At 40.7% G+C, this 16,032-nt stretch overlaps 1 protein-coding gene across 3 annotated transcripts in view; it reads right to left on the bottom strand.

The window, feature by feature from the left end:
* The window catches only part of pak5 (p21 protein (Cdc42/Rac)-activated kinase 5), a 124,647-nt gene that overhangs the window by 40,751 nt on the left and 67,864 nt on the right, over positions 1-16,032 (bottom strand). Inside the window, exon 1 of one of the 3 annotated variants that reach the window (XM_047388235.1) lies at positions 6,474-6,667. The exons of the other annotated variants lie outside the window; for them this stretch is intronic. Coding sequence (XP_047244191.1) covers positions 6,474-6,527 — 54 coding nt within the window. The 5' untranslated portion in view covers positions 6,528-6,667. Of the gene's footprint in view, positions 1-6,473; positions 6,668-16,032 lie in introns of those variants that run through there. 3 annotated transcript variants of the gene reach the window in all.

Genomic DNA, 16,032 nt, shown 5'->3' with positions numbered 1-16,032 from the left:
ATCTAAAATATATGAATGTTAAATTTTCATCATGACATTATGGAAAATAATGAACTTTATCACAATATGCTAACATTTTGAGAAGGACCTGTATTACTAATGTAGGTGAGCACAGCCAGTTGGAAAAATCTGGGCTGTACACAGACCTGAAGAAAGTCCAAGCGGACCACATTACGCAGGTAAGGATGACAAAATCTGTCACACAGCCTCCATGGTCAAGCAGAGGGTCTAGCAAACTAGGAGGTATGAATTAGGCCTTAGATGCACCAAGAAATTAGCTGGGGTCGATTTTCAGCTTGATCGGCCCTGACATGTGACCGGTTGGTCAGAACCTAAAAAAATCACATATTTTTCTGATCAGGGAACAAACTATACTAAAGCACAAATAGTTCATGGTGACAACAACACTCTGCAGTCTGGATGCTGCTACTGAGAAAAGACTCAAAGTTTGCTATTTTCAATATCAATGAGATGTTTAAAATATCAGAAGAAGTACAAAAGAAAACTTTATTTTTTACAGAGACATGTCATGATATCTCTTCTGCTTCTAATATAAATAATTAATGACTGCTTATGGCAGGGATGCTAAGCAAGATATTTTTAATGATGTTCTTATATCCTCGGAAATTATCTCTTAGCGAGAAATTGAAATTGGGTAATATTTGTATTGACAGCTTAAAGCTTCACAAAAACTAGACATCAGAACTCGGCCACAATATTCTGATTGTTGTACTTATGGTATATAACAATACCACAATTCAAGTTTTTTTATGGACAATTCTATACTAACAGCATGTTAGCTATTTAAACGGTAATGACATCTGCTAGTTGTAATTCAGATGAATCCATATCAATACAAACATAGAAAAATGAAATATAATCAAGACCCCTTAGGTAAGCAATTGGTAAGTCCTGTTACATTACCATAAAACACTCTGTATAGAATACTATCAATAAAAAGTCTAAATCCATGCTACAGGATGATAATCCCTGCAATGTGTGACACCAGGCTGTCAGAGGAAAAGCTTCTGCTGAAACAGTTCTGATTGACTGAGTGTAAATAATTTAGGATAGATTAGTTTTAACTAGAGACATAAATAACTTTAACCAGCCAAACAAACTATGACAAAGGGACCTCAGCACCTGTGATGGACTGGCGACCTGTCCGGGGTGTACCCTGCCTCTCGCCCATAGACTGCTGGAGATAGGCACCAGCTTCCCCGCGACCCACTATGGAATAAGCGGTAGAAAATGACTGACTGACTGACTGATAACATCTTTTTGAGACAGGGGGTCGGGAAACTTTTTCTTCTGGGTCTTGGCCTGAAAATGTTGAGAGCCATCAGTAGGTAATCCTCAGGTTACTTTGTAGATTTATTCTCCACTTACTATGACATTTTCTTATCAAAAGTTGCTTATTTTCTACTTTTTCAGCTGTAGAGCGTTGGTTTTATGATTTTATGGTACAGAGCTGAGTAACTGTTTACATTGTAAGTTTAAACCCAAACAATGACCAGTTTTTTATTCTGAAACCAAGTGCTGTTTTTTTGCAATATATATATATATATATATACATACACGTATACATGGTCCTCTAAATTAAGGAAACTGTAGTACTGCAAGTATTCTTTATTAAACCTAGAGGAAGTTTTTTTGTACAATCTGGCACTTGCCAGAGTCCTCAAGTTGAACATGAGCTCCCTCCTGCTTTTCACATCCTGAACATTACATTCTGATCCAGCAACCTACTGCACTCATGCTGTTAGAGCTGTGCTTATCTAACATACAGTATAAAAGAGAACAGATAAACTGTATGTTTATACAAGAAAAAGATTAATATTCCACTTCCTGCTTTAAAAATACATTTATGCAAGAGAAGTGAGTCATATGGTCACCTACAAGTCTTCCACATTTCAAGATCAGGAGCTGCACTTTGCAGCCTGGCCACATGAGGATACCACAGGTCCAGCCATTAAACCGCTTTACACCAAACTGTTTGAGCAGCAGCTACTGTCATGTGTTCAAGAGGATTAGCAGTTACTTTGCAGTTTCTCATCAAAAAATTGGGCTGCACTGTAAAACCGTTATGAAATTGCAGGGCTTAAAGTCTGACACATCATCTTAAGTAATGCTTTCCCTGTTTAAAATTCACTGCCTAAAAGCCCGTCCAAAAAGTCTACTTTCAGACATTGAGGGATGGTGGTAAGTCAGGACAGTTTCAGCTCCTCTGGCAAAGTGCAGTGCACGTCGCTGAAAGCCAAAACTCGCTGCCGACTTTGGCTCTGAAGCATCTGTGAGAGGAGTTTTATTTTTGCAAAATGTGACCATGAGTGGCAGCATTGCATCAAGACAAAGAGATGGAACAAAGGAGGAGGAGGCGCTGGGTGAAGAGAAGCGAAGGAAGGAACAAGAGAAGTCTAAATCAACGCCATCCACAGCAGCTCAGTGCCAAGCAAGACAGATGCTCCCTATGTCTGTGTGAGGGTACGTGAGTGCACAGACACATATCAATCAGGAGTTATTTTCCTTCTAGTCTATTTCTACTATGACCAATTTAATCCTGGATCAATGTGAGTGGGAAAGTAATACATAGGGAGCCCAAATCAAATTAAACGTGAAATTAAATGCATATTGATCACAAACTCCAAAGTTCTGCTCTGTTTAATAAAAAGTTCGGTGACTGCCAGAGTCATTGTGTTTGATGGTTAAGGGAACAAGTGTATTTTGACAGATCTGGAGCAAAGAAATACCTTAAATTATTAAGTGCTGGCCACATTCTCGGCTCCCCTAAAGATGCAAAAAGCCTCCAGATAAGCTCATCTTTAATTGCAGCAGCATAATCTCAGTAAAACAAAACTATTTAAAAAACAATAGTTTAGTTTGAATTTGTTGCAAACAAACAACAACATTCTCTTTATAAACTGACAACAGGTGATTGTTTGTGTTTAATGAAATAATTGTCCAGCAAAATCAGCTGTGCCACAATTTTTTACACCCTTACTGTTAACATGCTGTACAACCCCCCTTTGGCAAACAGGACACCAGTGAGTTTTCTATAACTTTTAACAACCTTGAACTATATAGAGAGATGGATCTTTCACTATTCCTCTGTGAAAAATCTCCCTAGATCATCCAGACTCCCGGGATTTCTCTTGTCTTCAGCTTAGCCCACGGGTTTACTACAGAATTTAGATTTGGGGACTGAGATATGTTCTGACAGAAGCCACCAGATGTTTTTTTTTTTTTTTTTATATTCTGGTGTTTTTTTAAAGAGTCAACAATGTCATGCACTCTAACAATGTTCACAGTGCACAGATCCTCCACTATATGTGATAGTGGGAACGAGATGCTTCTCACTATATTCTCCCTTTATTTCATGCAAAAGCCACCTGGAGTGTTTGTTGTCTTAAAGCTCAATCTTAGTCTTATCTGACCAAAGTGCACGGTTCCAGTTAAAGCTACAGTAGGGTTTGTGTTGGCAAGACAGAAAAGACACAAGCAGTTGGTGTGTACATATAGCCTCTAATGGTTGTTGTGGAGACTTGATGACCAAAAGATGACCCTCTTTGCAGCAGTTCTCTAACACTGAGCCTCAGAGGTTTTTTACCATCCTTCACCATCATGCTCACTGTTTGTGTGGTGGCAAAATAACTATGAGTCCTCGTTTAGCCAGGGGGCCAGAGGCTAAAAAAAAAGGCCCTCTGTGTCACATCATATTTACCCCCCAGGGAAGCAGAAAGTAATGTCAAGTCAATTCAAGTTTATTTATATAGCGCTTTTCAGCAACAAGGCACATAAAGTGCTGTACATGAGGAAAAACATTACAATGATACAGAACATCAAACACAGAAAAACAAATCAATTGACATTAATAATCCTTGGGAGTTTACTGGTAAGAGCAGGTTTTAATCCAATCTGTCTAATAGAGGTAATTAGCTCATTAAGTCCTCTGTGGTCAGGAATTAATCCGGTGCTAGAAGAAAAATGATAATATTAATCCTTGAGGTTGCTGGTATGAGGCAGTTGTGGTCCCATCATTCAAATAAGCTGGGTCACTGGTATAAAATATTTTTAGTCCAAACTTTTTAAATACTAATAATGTTTGGCTTTCACTTGTATGAAATAGTTGTAATACAGTCCTTCTAAGAAATAAAAAAATTCTCTGGTCATTGGTGTAAAAATAGCTTTAGTCAAATTTTCAAATACTAATAAAATTTGGCTTTTGCTGATAATCCTTCTGAGAAATCTGACAGTCTATGAAAAGTAATGAAATCACACATTTAGGTAAAGAAAAATAGGAAGGGAAAAAATCATATTTCAGACTCTATTCTAAGCAGAATACAGTCTGAAGTAGTACAAAAAAACCTCAGCAGGGGTAAGCAACACAAACATAAGTAAAGATTTAAAGCAACATATATACGAAACAACATCATGCAGGGGATCCGGTGAAGGCAGTGTGAAGGGGTGCATATGTTTATTTTGAGCATGTGAGTGTGTGCAAAGTAAGTCTGTGAAGCACTGTCACAGAGGCCATTGTCCTTAATGATGTTCATCTACTGGCCACAAAGTTCTGAGCAGGTCCACAGATGTCCTCAGGGAAGGGAGGGAGCAGAGCGTCATGTTTACATAACTTTCTGGAGAAGTTGAAGATACCCATCAAGGCTGTGCAGGGGAGCCAGATTCAGATAACAACAATTGTTTTGGGTTAGACAGACTCTTAGTTTTCCGTCAGCCTTGAGAGTTTCGCTGGTGCTTCTCAAAGGCAAATCCAAACAGCCAAATTCCAGGTTCTTTCCGCCAGATCCGAGCGAACAACTTCTCTAAAATTTATCCCATTTCACCCCTGAGTCCAGGAATCGCAACCTGCCTGCGATTCTGTGTAAGGATCACATCCAGTCTGCAATTCAGCTCACGTAACATCTCAGTCTGAGTGCTGATCGCCCTGAAGATCCCATCATACATGCCAGGCAGCTTTACAATGGCCACAACAGCTGCTGACGTTTTCCGAATTTCTCGATATGCCAGGTAACCACCGACTCCAAAAAGCAGAAATCCTGTTATCAAACATCCAATTGTGTACATATCTTCCACATCCTCGACTGACATTATTGACAAACACACAATCCTCCACTTCTGCCAGGAGTTCATCGTGTATCCAGAGAAAAATGGCCCGTCTGGGCAAAAGGGTTCCCCTTCACCCTGTCTTCTTGTCGAGAAAATTCGATCAATTGCATTGAGAGACCAGCTGACCAAATCCATAACTCAGAATTTGGAAGATATGCAAAAAGAGGCTCCAAAAAGAAAGACAAGACACAGAGCTGAAGCAGGGCAGATATGGGAGGGTGTGGGAGACAGCATATGACTTATTAGAAGTTCCTAGAAACTCTAATCAACAAAGTATATACATGTTTAATGGGAATCATTAGGGCTACCAGTAAGTGTGCCACTGCTGGTTTTGTTGAAAACAATTACTTTTTTAACGCAGGATATTTTTGCCCACTAAATAAATGTCACTAAATTAACGTATGGATTTTCTGTATGAGATTAAGCTGCTGAAATAAAAGCTGAATTTGTTCAAATGTCTTTTATAAATCTTTACCAGACATGCCAATCAGAAGTGGATAGTAACTAATTTTATTTTGTTCTTTAAAATACCAGAATTTGCACATAACTTTATATTTTTGTCTGTCTGATTACATCATTTTGTGCCAATAAATGTGGCCAGCGCTGTATTTAATTAACAATTTGGGATTTTGTTTTCTTCTAAATCATCACAAAACCCAAAACTTGTCTGACTGCTGACTTGCATCGAGGAGACATATGAGACGATTCTGGACTTGCTCCCTATGTGAACACTTGTCTAGACCTCATTCAGCTCCCATCCAGCCAGACTATCGTCTTGGAGCTTTCCCAATGTTTGCAACACACTTCAATAAAATGCTTTCCCCAAATTAGCAGCTCTTGGCATGCCCATGTCCACAACACAATTCCTCCTTCCTTATTTAATAAGGACAAAGCTTTGCATTTCCACCCCCGAAGCAAGGACTGGGTGACCCACTAAAATCAGGAATGCTATTTTTAGTAGCTCACCTTCTGAATGTTTATATACAGCAAAGGTACACAAATATCTGCATTGCTTTTGCTCAGGGCACAAACCTGAACTGTATCATGAAACATGAGAATAAGAAACCATAAATCATGAAATGTCAAGATGTATTGCAACAGTTTTTCCAAACATAAAGTTTAACTTTTTTTAAATAACTAGCTTTGAAGTCAGAAGCAAATGCAAATGCAAAAACGACAGTCGGATTTTTGCTTGCTGTAGTTTGATCTTACCCGTACCATCACCATTTTGTCTTACGAGTGTCTGGAACTGCTGGCACTAAGCACCTGTTGCACACAAAGCTATGTATAGCTTCCATGCCAACATGCAGTTTTGAATCAGAAGTAATGTAGCATGTCAAACACCCTACCTGTAACTGCTTATGAACCTGGTGTTTTACCAGTGCTGCCTCTTCAGTCTTCATCGCTTATTTGACCGTCCTCGCCTTAAACCGCAAACTGCCAGGGCTTCACTGGCTCCTGGACCATTGAGTCCTCCTGCATGCTACAGCCCCAAAAACACCCCTGGCCCACCTGCCCTAATACTTCCCCTCGGCTGTCTGCAGCTGCATGGCCTTACTGTAAGCTGGGCTCCAAGCCCACAGAAATATCTGCTGAGAAACCTAATGATCGAGTTTCCCCTCACCATAGCCTGACAGTAAGCTGGTGGGGGGAGGTGGACAATTGACCCACTGACATTTACAGCAGCACCAAATATCCCTGTAGGTCATACTAACAGCCATTTGGTTGTTGACTATTCCAGACATTTTTAACTTGGGATTGTTTGCACTCAATAGAGGTTCACGCCATTTAAGAATGACAATACAGTCTGAGTCCCAGTCTGATACCTAATTCAAATTAGTACCATGAACAGTGAAAACCAGATAGTTACGTACACTGAATGTAAATAGACAAACTTGTTTTCCATACTGCCTGACATGAAAAACGTTTCCTGTTTTAGGAGGGTTAGGATTACCAACATTATTTCTTTTTCTTAAATGTCAGAATGAGAGATTTCTTGGAGACTTCTTAAAACTTGCCTCAAAGAGACTGGAAGCTGTGAGAAGGCTTGACTCGCAGTCTCCCCCTTAATTCATGACACGGGTTTTTTCTCGAGTTGAGGTCAAGAGTCTGTGTAGGTTTTTATGGACATGCGCTGTGCACTGGTGCACAGTCCGGTTGGAACAGGAAGGGGAGATCCCCAAACTGTTCCCACAAAATTGGGAGCATAAAATTGTCCAAAGTGTCTCGGTGTAATCAAGCTTTAAAAGTTAATTATATTGAAACTAAGGAGCCAAGCCAAACTCCTAAAAAAAACAGCCACTATAATCCCATCTGCTCTAAACTTTACACTGGAAGAAATGCAGTCAAGCAAGTGCTTTCCTACTGCAAAACCTAAAGTTATCAATCGGATTGCCAGACTGAGAGGCAGTTTACTCAAAAGCTAGGCTAAAATTAGCATTTTTCCTCTGTTTTGATATAACCTATTGATAATGTGGCTTGTAACATATTCCAATAAAGTTTTAGAGGACAAAAGTTACACAATAAGTTTTTCTGCTTCATAAACTCAGCTCTTTATACTTTGAATGTCATATAATTTAATGCCTAGGGTTGCACAATACATAGAAAAATTATTTTTTATATTAAGTATCATGCATTCAGACACTATGCTTGTAATATATTTGCTGACAATTGTTTTTAATGCAACATAAAGAGTTTTAGAAGGTAAACAGGTGGTAAGGTGGTAAAGTCATTAAGACGTTGTTTCAATGCCAAAACAGCAGATGTAAGCCAGAAGCTGCATTGCTGTTTTGATGGAAATAATTTTTTTGTTTCAGTAGCTGGATGTACTACTCATTATCTAGAGTAGATTTTATATAAACCAAAGCAAAACGACATCAACACTTCTAGTTCTTTGTGCCACCCTTGTGAAGTGCTTGAGCTGCTCCCTATCCAGCTCTACCAGGGCATCTAGGGATATCAGAGCCCCATGAGCTCAGCAAAGAGTGAAGACCAAACTGCATAACACAGAGACACAGGAAGCTGCAGCAGCCAATACAGTCTGTCTTTCACCGTTACTGTTAGGTAAAGGGTGAGAAACAGATTGTTATAGAAAACCCTATTCATGTATGCAAGCCACACATGAATAGGCTCTGATTTTAAAAGAAATGCTGTACAGAAAGCAGACACACAGCTCAGTGGCATGTAGCTGAAAAAATAAGCTGTAGTAAGTGATTCAGATATACTGTATATCATTTTAAAAAGCCTTGGTTGTGAGATCCCCAATTAGGAAAATACTTCTTTCTTTCTGACTTGGATTAAAGGATTAAATTCACTTACACAAGTCCTTCTCCAAGTTTAGCTCACAATCTTGTATTTAGGTGTATATTTCTGATGTGATGTAAGTTGAGATATTTTCAGAGGAGCCATAATGGTTTTTACTGCAGCAAGCTGTTCAGCTCCCTAAAATATCACCACCACCGCCTCCACCTACACTATACCTGCACTACATGTAAACCTACAGATCAACTACAAGAAGCTCACATATCTGGGGAATAGTAGTAGATTGTTTGGAAAATGATTTACATTGCAAAAACTGTAGGCAAAATAAGGAAGAACTGGCATTCAAAAAAATGGATTCAGGAAAATAATTTCTAGGAGGTCTTCAAAAAGTAAATGTGTCAAACTAATACTGGCATTTAATTTATTATGACAAGAAAATCATTGACCCCTCCAATGATATCCATATGAATGGGCTACAATCAATGTCTCTTAGCCACAGAGTCTACCTGCACCACCATCAGCACTAAGCAACGTCAACAGAGAATACCATCTCATTCATCTGTACCAAGACCTTCAACATGAGTAAGAAAATTACCAGTTATGATCTCGCTGTAAGTGTGGAATCTAAAAGCACAGCTTTTGATCTACTCACAATGACATTAGTTTAAGTCACAAAGAAGCTACCTAATTTATACTGGCCTTCATGTATAGTTAACCAGTGATACATCTAAAGCCACTGAAAGACATATATTCAGAAAATAGCACAGATTATTTCTTTAATCCAGCATTTTTACTTATTGGGGTATGTAAACTGTTTTACAGGAGCTGTATGGAAATATACTTCAAGTTGGTGTAGTGACAAAAATTAAAAAGTGTGGCACACAAAAAAATGCAGTTGTATGAAACCGTGTGCTGGTAGGTTTCTGGGCACCTCTCCTTTATACAAGGAGAAACGTGTTGATAAAATTAAGAGTCCGTTAAACCTAAATCTGCAAAGGGGTATGAATAATTTTAAACTTAATTGAATGTGCTAGCAATAAATTCTTTGCTCATACATATATTTGTTCCCCATACAGGTCCTTTTGTCTCTTAAATGAATGAAGAAATACTGACTCAATGTTGAGAAAACATAAGCAACCAGGAACGAGCAGATAGCATTTACAAGCCAATAGCCCTAAATACCTATGCAAGCATGCACAAACACAACCATTTACAAGCGCAGACACACACTAACATGTCAATGTGGTAAATTCCCTATTGGCTTCAAAGGAGCTTGCCATTTACAGGTGTCAAAGCCAAGGTGTAACACAAGCCTGATATTGATATAAGCAACTGCACTCTAATGAATGTAACACGTCAACAGAGCAAGTACACACCTACCTGCACACTACACTGCTGTTAAAAGGTATTTGCCCATTTAGAGATTTCTTGTTTTTGGTGGTCACATTAAAGTGTTGGAGATCATGATGAAATGTTATTATCAGAGAAAAAGAAAACGTCAGTAAACCAAAGTTTTTAATTTATTATTCTGTTTATAAGGAGGAAAAAAAGTTAAACAACCACCCTGATCTTATATGAAAACCTTTATACAAACATTTTTTGTAACACATTGTTTAATTTCAATAGCCACAACCAGGGATAATAAGTGTATATGCAAGACCAAATCATGATATGCAGTGAAGGTTTGCACTAATCACACACTTTGCAGACAGTTTTAGAGACAAATGTTAAAGCATGGAAATGTTGTTAGGACACTGTGCCAGCCTAGAGTTTTGGATTAGCATGTGTGCTAAGGGCTTGCAAGTGCTGGGTGAAATAGATTGTATATGATAGTGAAACCTTTAAGCAACACAAACTCTCTGCTGAGGTGAGCAGTTTGACAACAAAATTGCAAACCTTGTGAATAAACGAAGAGCGACTGTGCCCAAGGCCACAGTTATTTCAGTATGATGACCCCACTGACCTATTTAAATGCTTATTTGATAAAGTAGCATCTACACTTTAATAGGTTAACACACGCATCCAATGTGTCAGCCTTTTTCAACACCTTGTGTGAATGAAGACAGCTCCGGAGGTGTGCCAGACTGGAAGCCGATTTATTCGCGCCCACCTGGTGTGGCCATAAACACATACACACATATACAAACTTAGCAAACAGAGCTTGAGGAGTCTGCCATGAAGAACAAGCTACATGTCAATTAAGTGTCACGGCAACCAGGAGAGGAAGAAATCGAGCCATAGGTGGGACACTATAAATAACCAAGCCTGCCTTGGAAGTCAGGATCATCCATAAAAAAAACACAGCTGCGCTCTAATCACTTCGAAGGACATTGACCTACAGTTATTTCCTGAAAACTGACCCTAAAAATCAGGAGTACAACTTGCTAGAAAAATCTTGAAAACATAAACCAAAAATTTGCATTCCAAATGCATGAAAATGTACCCCTGTGCAAACTTGTACACTGACCCATAAATCTGTCATGGGCCATAGCGTGCCCTGTTTGCTTGCACGCTGTGAGGAAGAGCAGTGGATTTAAAATGCGAGTTAAGTGACCCAGATTTAAACTTTAAGGGTTAAAACTTGTCACTGTGAAAAGCCAAGCGAATAAAATCCAACCTGAAGACAGTAAACCGAAGATGATGTATTTCTTGATGCTTTCTGGGAGATTAAATGTATTTTTCTCTTGTTTACAATTTTAAAATGAAAGATTTTACAAGGTTGCCCAAAGGGAAAATAAAAATGTATTAGTACTTAGCAACACTCCGTTTGGCAAATCTCACAGCTTGTAAAATATTCATTTTTCTTTCCTCTGACCAGGACTTTAAGTGTTTGTTTCCCTTTACATTTACTTTTCCTTGTTTCCTTCGTTACTGTTTTGACCAGATTACTTCTAACTACCTCGTGAAAGCCAATCTGACTTAGAAATGATGAGTAAAGGGCCATTTATGCTCCATGGTAAATAAGCAGAAGCCTACACATGGAGCCTTCTATCTGTCTTCTGAATTTACAGGGGTTGGACAATGAAACTGAAACACCTGTCATTTTAGTGTGGGAGGTTTCATGGCTAAATTGGACCAGCCTGGTAGCCAGTCTTCATTGATTGTACATTGCACCAGTAAGAGCAGAGTGTGAAGGTTCAATTAGCAGGGTAAGAGCACAGTTTTGCTCAAAATATTGAAATGCACACAACATTATGGGTGACATGCCAGAGTTCAAAAGAGAACAAATTGTTGGTGCACATCTTGCTGGCGCATCTGTGACCAAGACAGCAAGTCTTTGTGATGTATCAAGAGCCACGGTATCCAGGGTAATGTCAGCATACCACCAAGAAGGACGAACCACATCCAACAGGATTAACTGTGGACGCAAGAGGAAGCTGTCTGAAAGGGATGTTCGGGTGCTAACCCGGATTGTATCCAAAAAACATAAAACCACGGCTGCCCAAATCACGGCAGAATTAAATGTGCACCTCAACTCTCCTGTTTCCACCAGAAGTGTCCGTCGGGAGCTCCACAGGGTCAATATACACCGCCGGGCTGCTATAGCCAAACCTTTGGTCACTCATGCCAATGCCAAACGTCGGTTTCAATGGTGCAAGGAGCGCCAATCTTGGGCTGTGGACAATGTGAAACATGTATTGTTCTCTGATGAGTCCACCTTTACTGTTTTCCCCACATCCAGGAGAATTACAGTGTGGAGAAGCCCCAAAGAAGCGTACCACCCAGACTGTTGCATGCCCAGAGTGAAGCATGGGGGTGGATCAGTGATGGTTTGGGCTGCCATATCATCATGGCATTCCCTTGGCCCAAAACTTGTGCTAGATGGACGCGTCACTGCCAAGGACTACCGAACCATTCTTGAGGACCATGTGCATCCAATGGTTCAAACATTGTATCCTGAAGGTGGTGCCGTGTATCAGGATGACAATGCACCAATACACACAGCAAGACTGGTGAAAGATTGGTTTGATGAACATGAAAGTGAAGTTGAACATCTCCCATGGCCTGCACAGTCACCAGATCTAAATATTATTGAGCCACTTTGGGGTGTTTTGGAGGAGCGACTCAGGAAACGTTTTCCTCCACCAGTATCACGTAGTGACCTGGTCACTATCCTGCAAGAAGAATGGCTTAAAATCCCTCTGACCACTGTGCAGGACTTGTATATGTCATTCCCAAGATGAATTGACGCTGTATTGGCCGCAAAAGGAGGCCCTACACCATACTAATAAATTATTGTGGTCTAAAACCAGGTGTTTCAGTTTCATTGTCCAACCCCTGTATTCCTTGCATATTTTAGCCCATCATCAGGGACCCTGCAGAAGGAAAGCAAAATGCAACAAATGGAGCAATATCACTGGTAATTGTAGGGGCAGTGCTGTGTAATATACCTCACTTACAATCAACAAAAGGAAGAAAGAAGAAGAAGAATCTCAGACTACATAATTGGGTTAATTTCTCAATCCATCCATCCATCCATCCATCCATTTTCTTCCGCTTATCCGGGGTCGGGATCGTGGGGGCAGCAGCCTAACCAGAGAGACCCAGCATTCCCTCTCCCCAGCCACTTGGGCCAGCTCGTCTGGGAGAATCCTAAGGTGTTACCAGGCCAGCCGAGAAACATAGTCCCTCCAGCGTGTCCTGGGTCTTCCTCTGGGCCTCCTCCCGGTGGGACGTGCCTGAAACATCTTGCCAGGGAGGCGTCCAGGAGGCAACCTAACCAGATGCCTGAGCCACCTCAACTGGCTCCTCTTGACATGGAGAAGTCCCTGCCGGATGACCGAGCTTCTCACCTAAGGGAAAGCCCAGACACCCTGCGAAGGAAACTCATTTCGGCCGCCTGTATCTCTGATCTCATTCTTTCGGTCATTACCCAAAGCTCATGACCATAGATGAGGGTGGGAATGTAGCTCGACTGGTAAATTGAGAGCTTTGCTTTTTGACTCAGCTCTCTCTTCACCACAACAGACCGGTGCAGCGCCCGCATCACTGTTGATGCGGCAAAGATCCGTCTATCGATCTCCTGCTCCATTTTTCCCTCATTCGTGAACAAAACCCCAAGATACTTGAACTCCTCCGCTTGAGGCAGGACCTCCCCCCCGACCCGGAGGAGGCACTCTACTCTTTTTTGGCTTAAGACCATGGCCTTGGAGGCACCGATTCTCATCCCGGCTGCTTCACACTCAGCCGCAAACTGTTCCAATGAGAGCTGTAGATCACGGGCTGATGAAGCCAATAGGGCCACATCATCTGCAAAAAGCAATGACGCAATTCTACAGCCACCAAAACGGATCCCTTCAACACCTTGGCTGTGCCTAGAAATTCTATCCATAAAAGTTATGAACAGAATCGGTGACAAAGGCCAACCTTGGCGGAGTCCAACCCTCACCAGAAACGAGTCCGATTTACTGCAGGCAATGCGGACAAAGCTCTGACACCGGTCATACAGGGACCTAACAGCCCATATCAAAGGGCCTGGTATCCCATACTCCCGGAGTACCCCCCACATGATTCTTAGAGGGATACTGTCGAACGCCTTCTCCAAGTCCACAAAGCACATGTAGACTGGTTGGGCAAACTCCCATGCACCCTCCAGGACCCTGCTGAGGGTGTAGAGCTGGTCCAGTGTTCCATGGCCAGGAGGAAAACCACACTGCTCTTCCTGAATCCGAGGTTCGATTATCCGACGGATAGTCTCAATCCACAATGTATTTATTGGCCGGACAAACCACCTCTGTCTCCTGCCAAAAATGCACATTATTACTATTTCCCCTACCGTCACCATGTTTCCTATGTCTAAAACCTACCTCTGATTTTGGAAGCTAACTCAGAACTGCCCTATTGTAGATATAGTCATGCCAACGTAACAAAAGCATTGAAAACATGAGAGCAGAGAAGCTTGGCAATGTTAGAAATGGGTGGACCTAGGTAACTGTCCAAAGGGAACATATAAGTATAAATAACAAAAAGGTTTTGGATTAGGGAAGACTGTTTTGCATGGAGACAAAGCGAGTAAGGTAAGTGATCAGTAGTTTAATGAAAACAAAACTAAGACAACCTCGAAAATATGATGGAGAAAGATTTGAGCAAACTGTGACCAGTAGAAGGCTGTTCACAGGCATTGGTATTAGATATTGTCACATTTAACATGAGTCCCAGAATGCAACTTCATGCCTTGTATATACTTCTTATAAATTACTCATAAATGTTATTTATGAGCTCCACTGAGCCCAACACTAAACAATCCAGAAGCATTCATTATTTTTAGGTGAGGACGAACATCTTGCCACTGAGCCCCGGCTGCCCACAGTAAAGATAGTCTGATGCTTAAAACCAACTTGTGGTAAAAGGTTCAACATTTCCTTTATCAGTTGACAGAACAGGTTCTTGAACTGCATTACAACTGTTACAATGTTAAAAATCAAACTTTCAACATCCTAATTTACTGTAAAGTTGCATGAAACATATTGTTAATTGTGCTGTAGGGGCTGTGTGATGGAAAGGACATTTCTGATCATCCTGAAGCCCCTTGGGGTTTAGCACATTTAAAGACTTGCAAGATTTTCGGGGGTCTTTTAGACTTTAGATTGAGTCTCCAACTATGAAAAACAGAATGAACAACTACCTTTAAGAGATTTTTTCTCCAGTCAGTAAACAAGCTGCTTAGAGGAAACCATAGTTTCTAATGATCATTTTAAAGGCTCTGATATTATCATCTGGTCATCCAGTTTTAAACAGAGTGATTTCTCACCCCTAAACATTGAAAAGAAACTCATGTCTTATGTTAGGGTTAATTAATGATTATATATGTTTTAACTTTAATAGAAGTGAAGCTTGCTGTTCAGAGTGATTATATCTTATATGTACAAGAGCTGCAAGATAGAGACAGGATGTTCTGGAACATTCTGTCGGTGCAGCTGTTTCTAATCTTATGAGTGTGCATCCCTCCCTTTTTGTGCTTGGAATATTTTGTAACCAGGGCCTCTTCTCTTATCAATAAAAGGCAGAGAGAGCAGGGGCTGTCTCAGAGTGTGGTGTGGAGGCTTGTAACTGAGCAGCCTCTGAGACACTCTCACCTGCAGGTTAAAATGAACTAACTTCTCTGTGTCTTTCTTTGTGCAGAATTGTGAAAGTGTTTGGTGTTTAAACCTAACATAAATGGTCCTTCGAGCCGGAGACCAAGATGCTTGACGATCCCAGTGGGTGAGTGAGATTCCAGACAAATCTGTGGCCACAGTACTAATACCCTTTCCGGGACTGGTCCCTCCCTGACAGGCTGGGGTCTGACGGCTGACGGTACTCCCGAGGACACAGAGAACCAGTGAGTAGGTCTTTCATTTAAAAGGAATGAGTGATGAAATGCAAATGACCTAAAATAGTACAGTATAGAGAAACCCTGACAATTCTAGACACTATCAGGTGAACTAAAATAGACAGTTAAATTCCGCAGGAGGGTAGACTCCCTTAGTTGAAATAGACTAATTAAACTCTACACAGGACGGCGGAGTCCTCTGTTGTATTAAAATAGACAGTTAAATTCCGCAGGAGGGTAGACTCCCTTAGTTGAAATAGACTAATTAAACTCTACACAGGACGGCGGAGTCCTCTGTTATATTTTTGTGAAAGTAATTAAAGTAAGAGTAAAAC

Source organism: Girardinichthys multiradiatus, chromosome 15, assembly GCF_021462225.1.
Source record: "Girardinichthys multiradiatus isolate DD_20200921_A chromosome 15, DD_fGirMul_XY1, whole genome shotgun sequence".
NCBI lineage: Eukaryota > Metazoa > Chordata > Actinopteri > Cyprinodontiformes > Goodeidae > Girardinichthys > Girardinichthys multiradiatus.
This window is presented reverse-complemented; position numbering and strand designations above follow the sequence as displayed.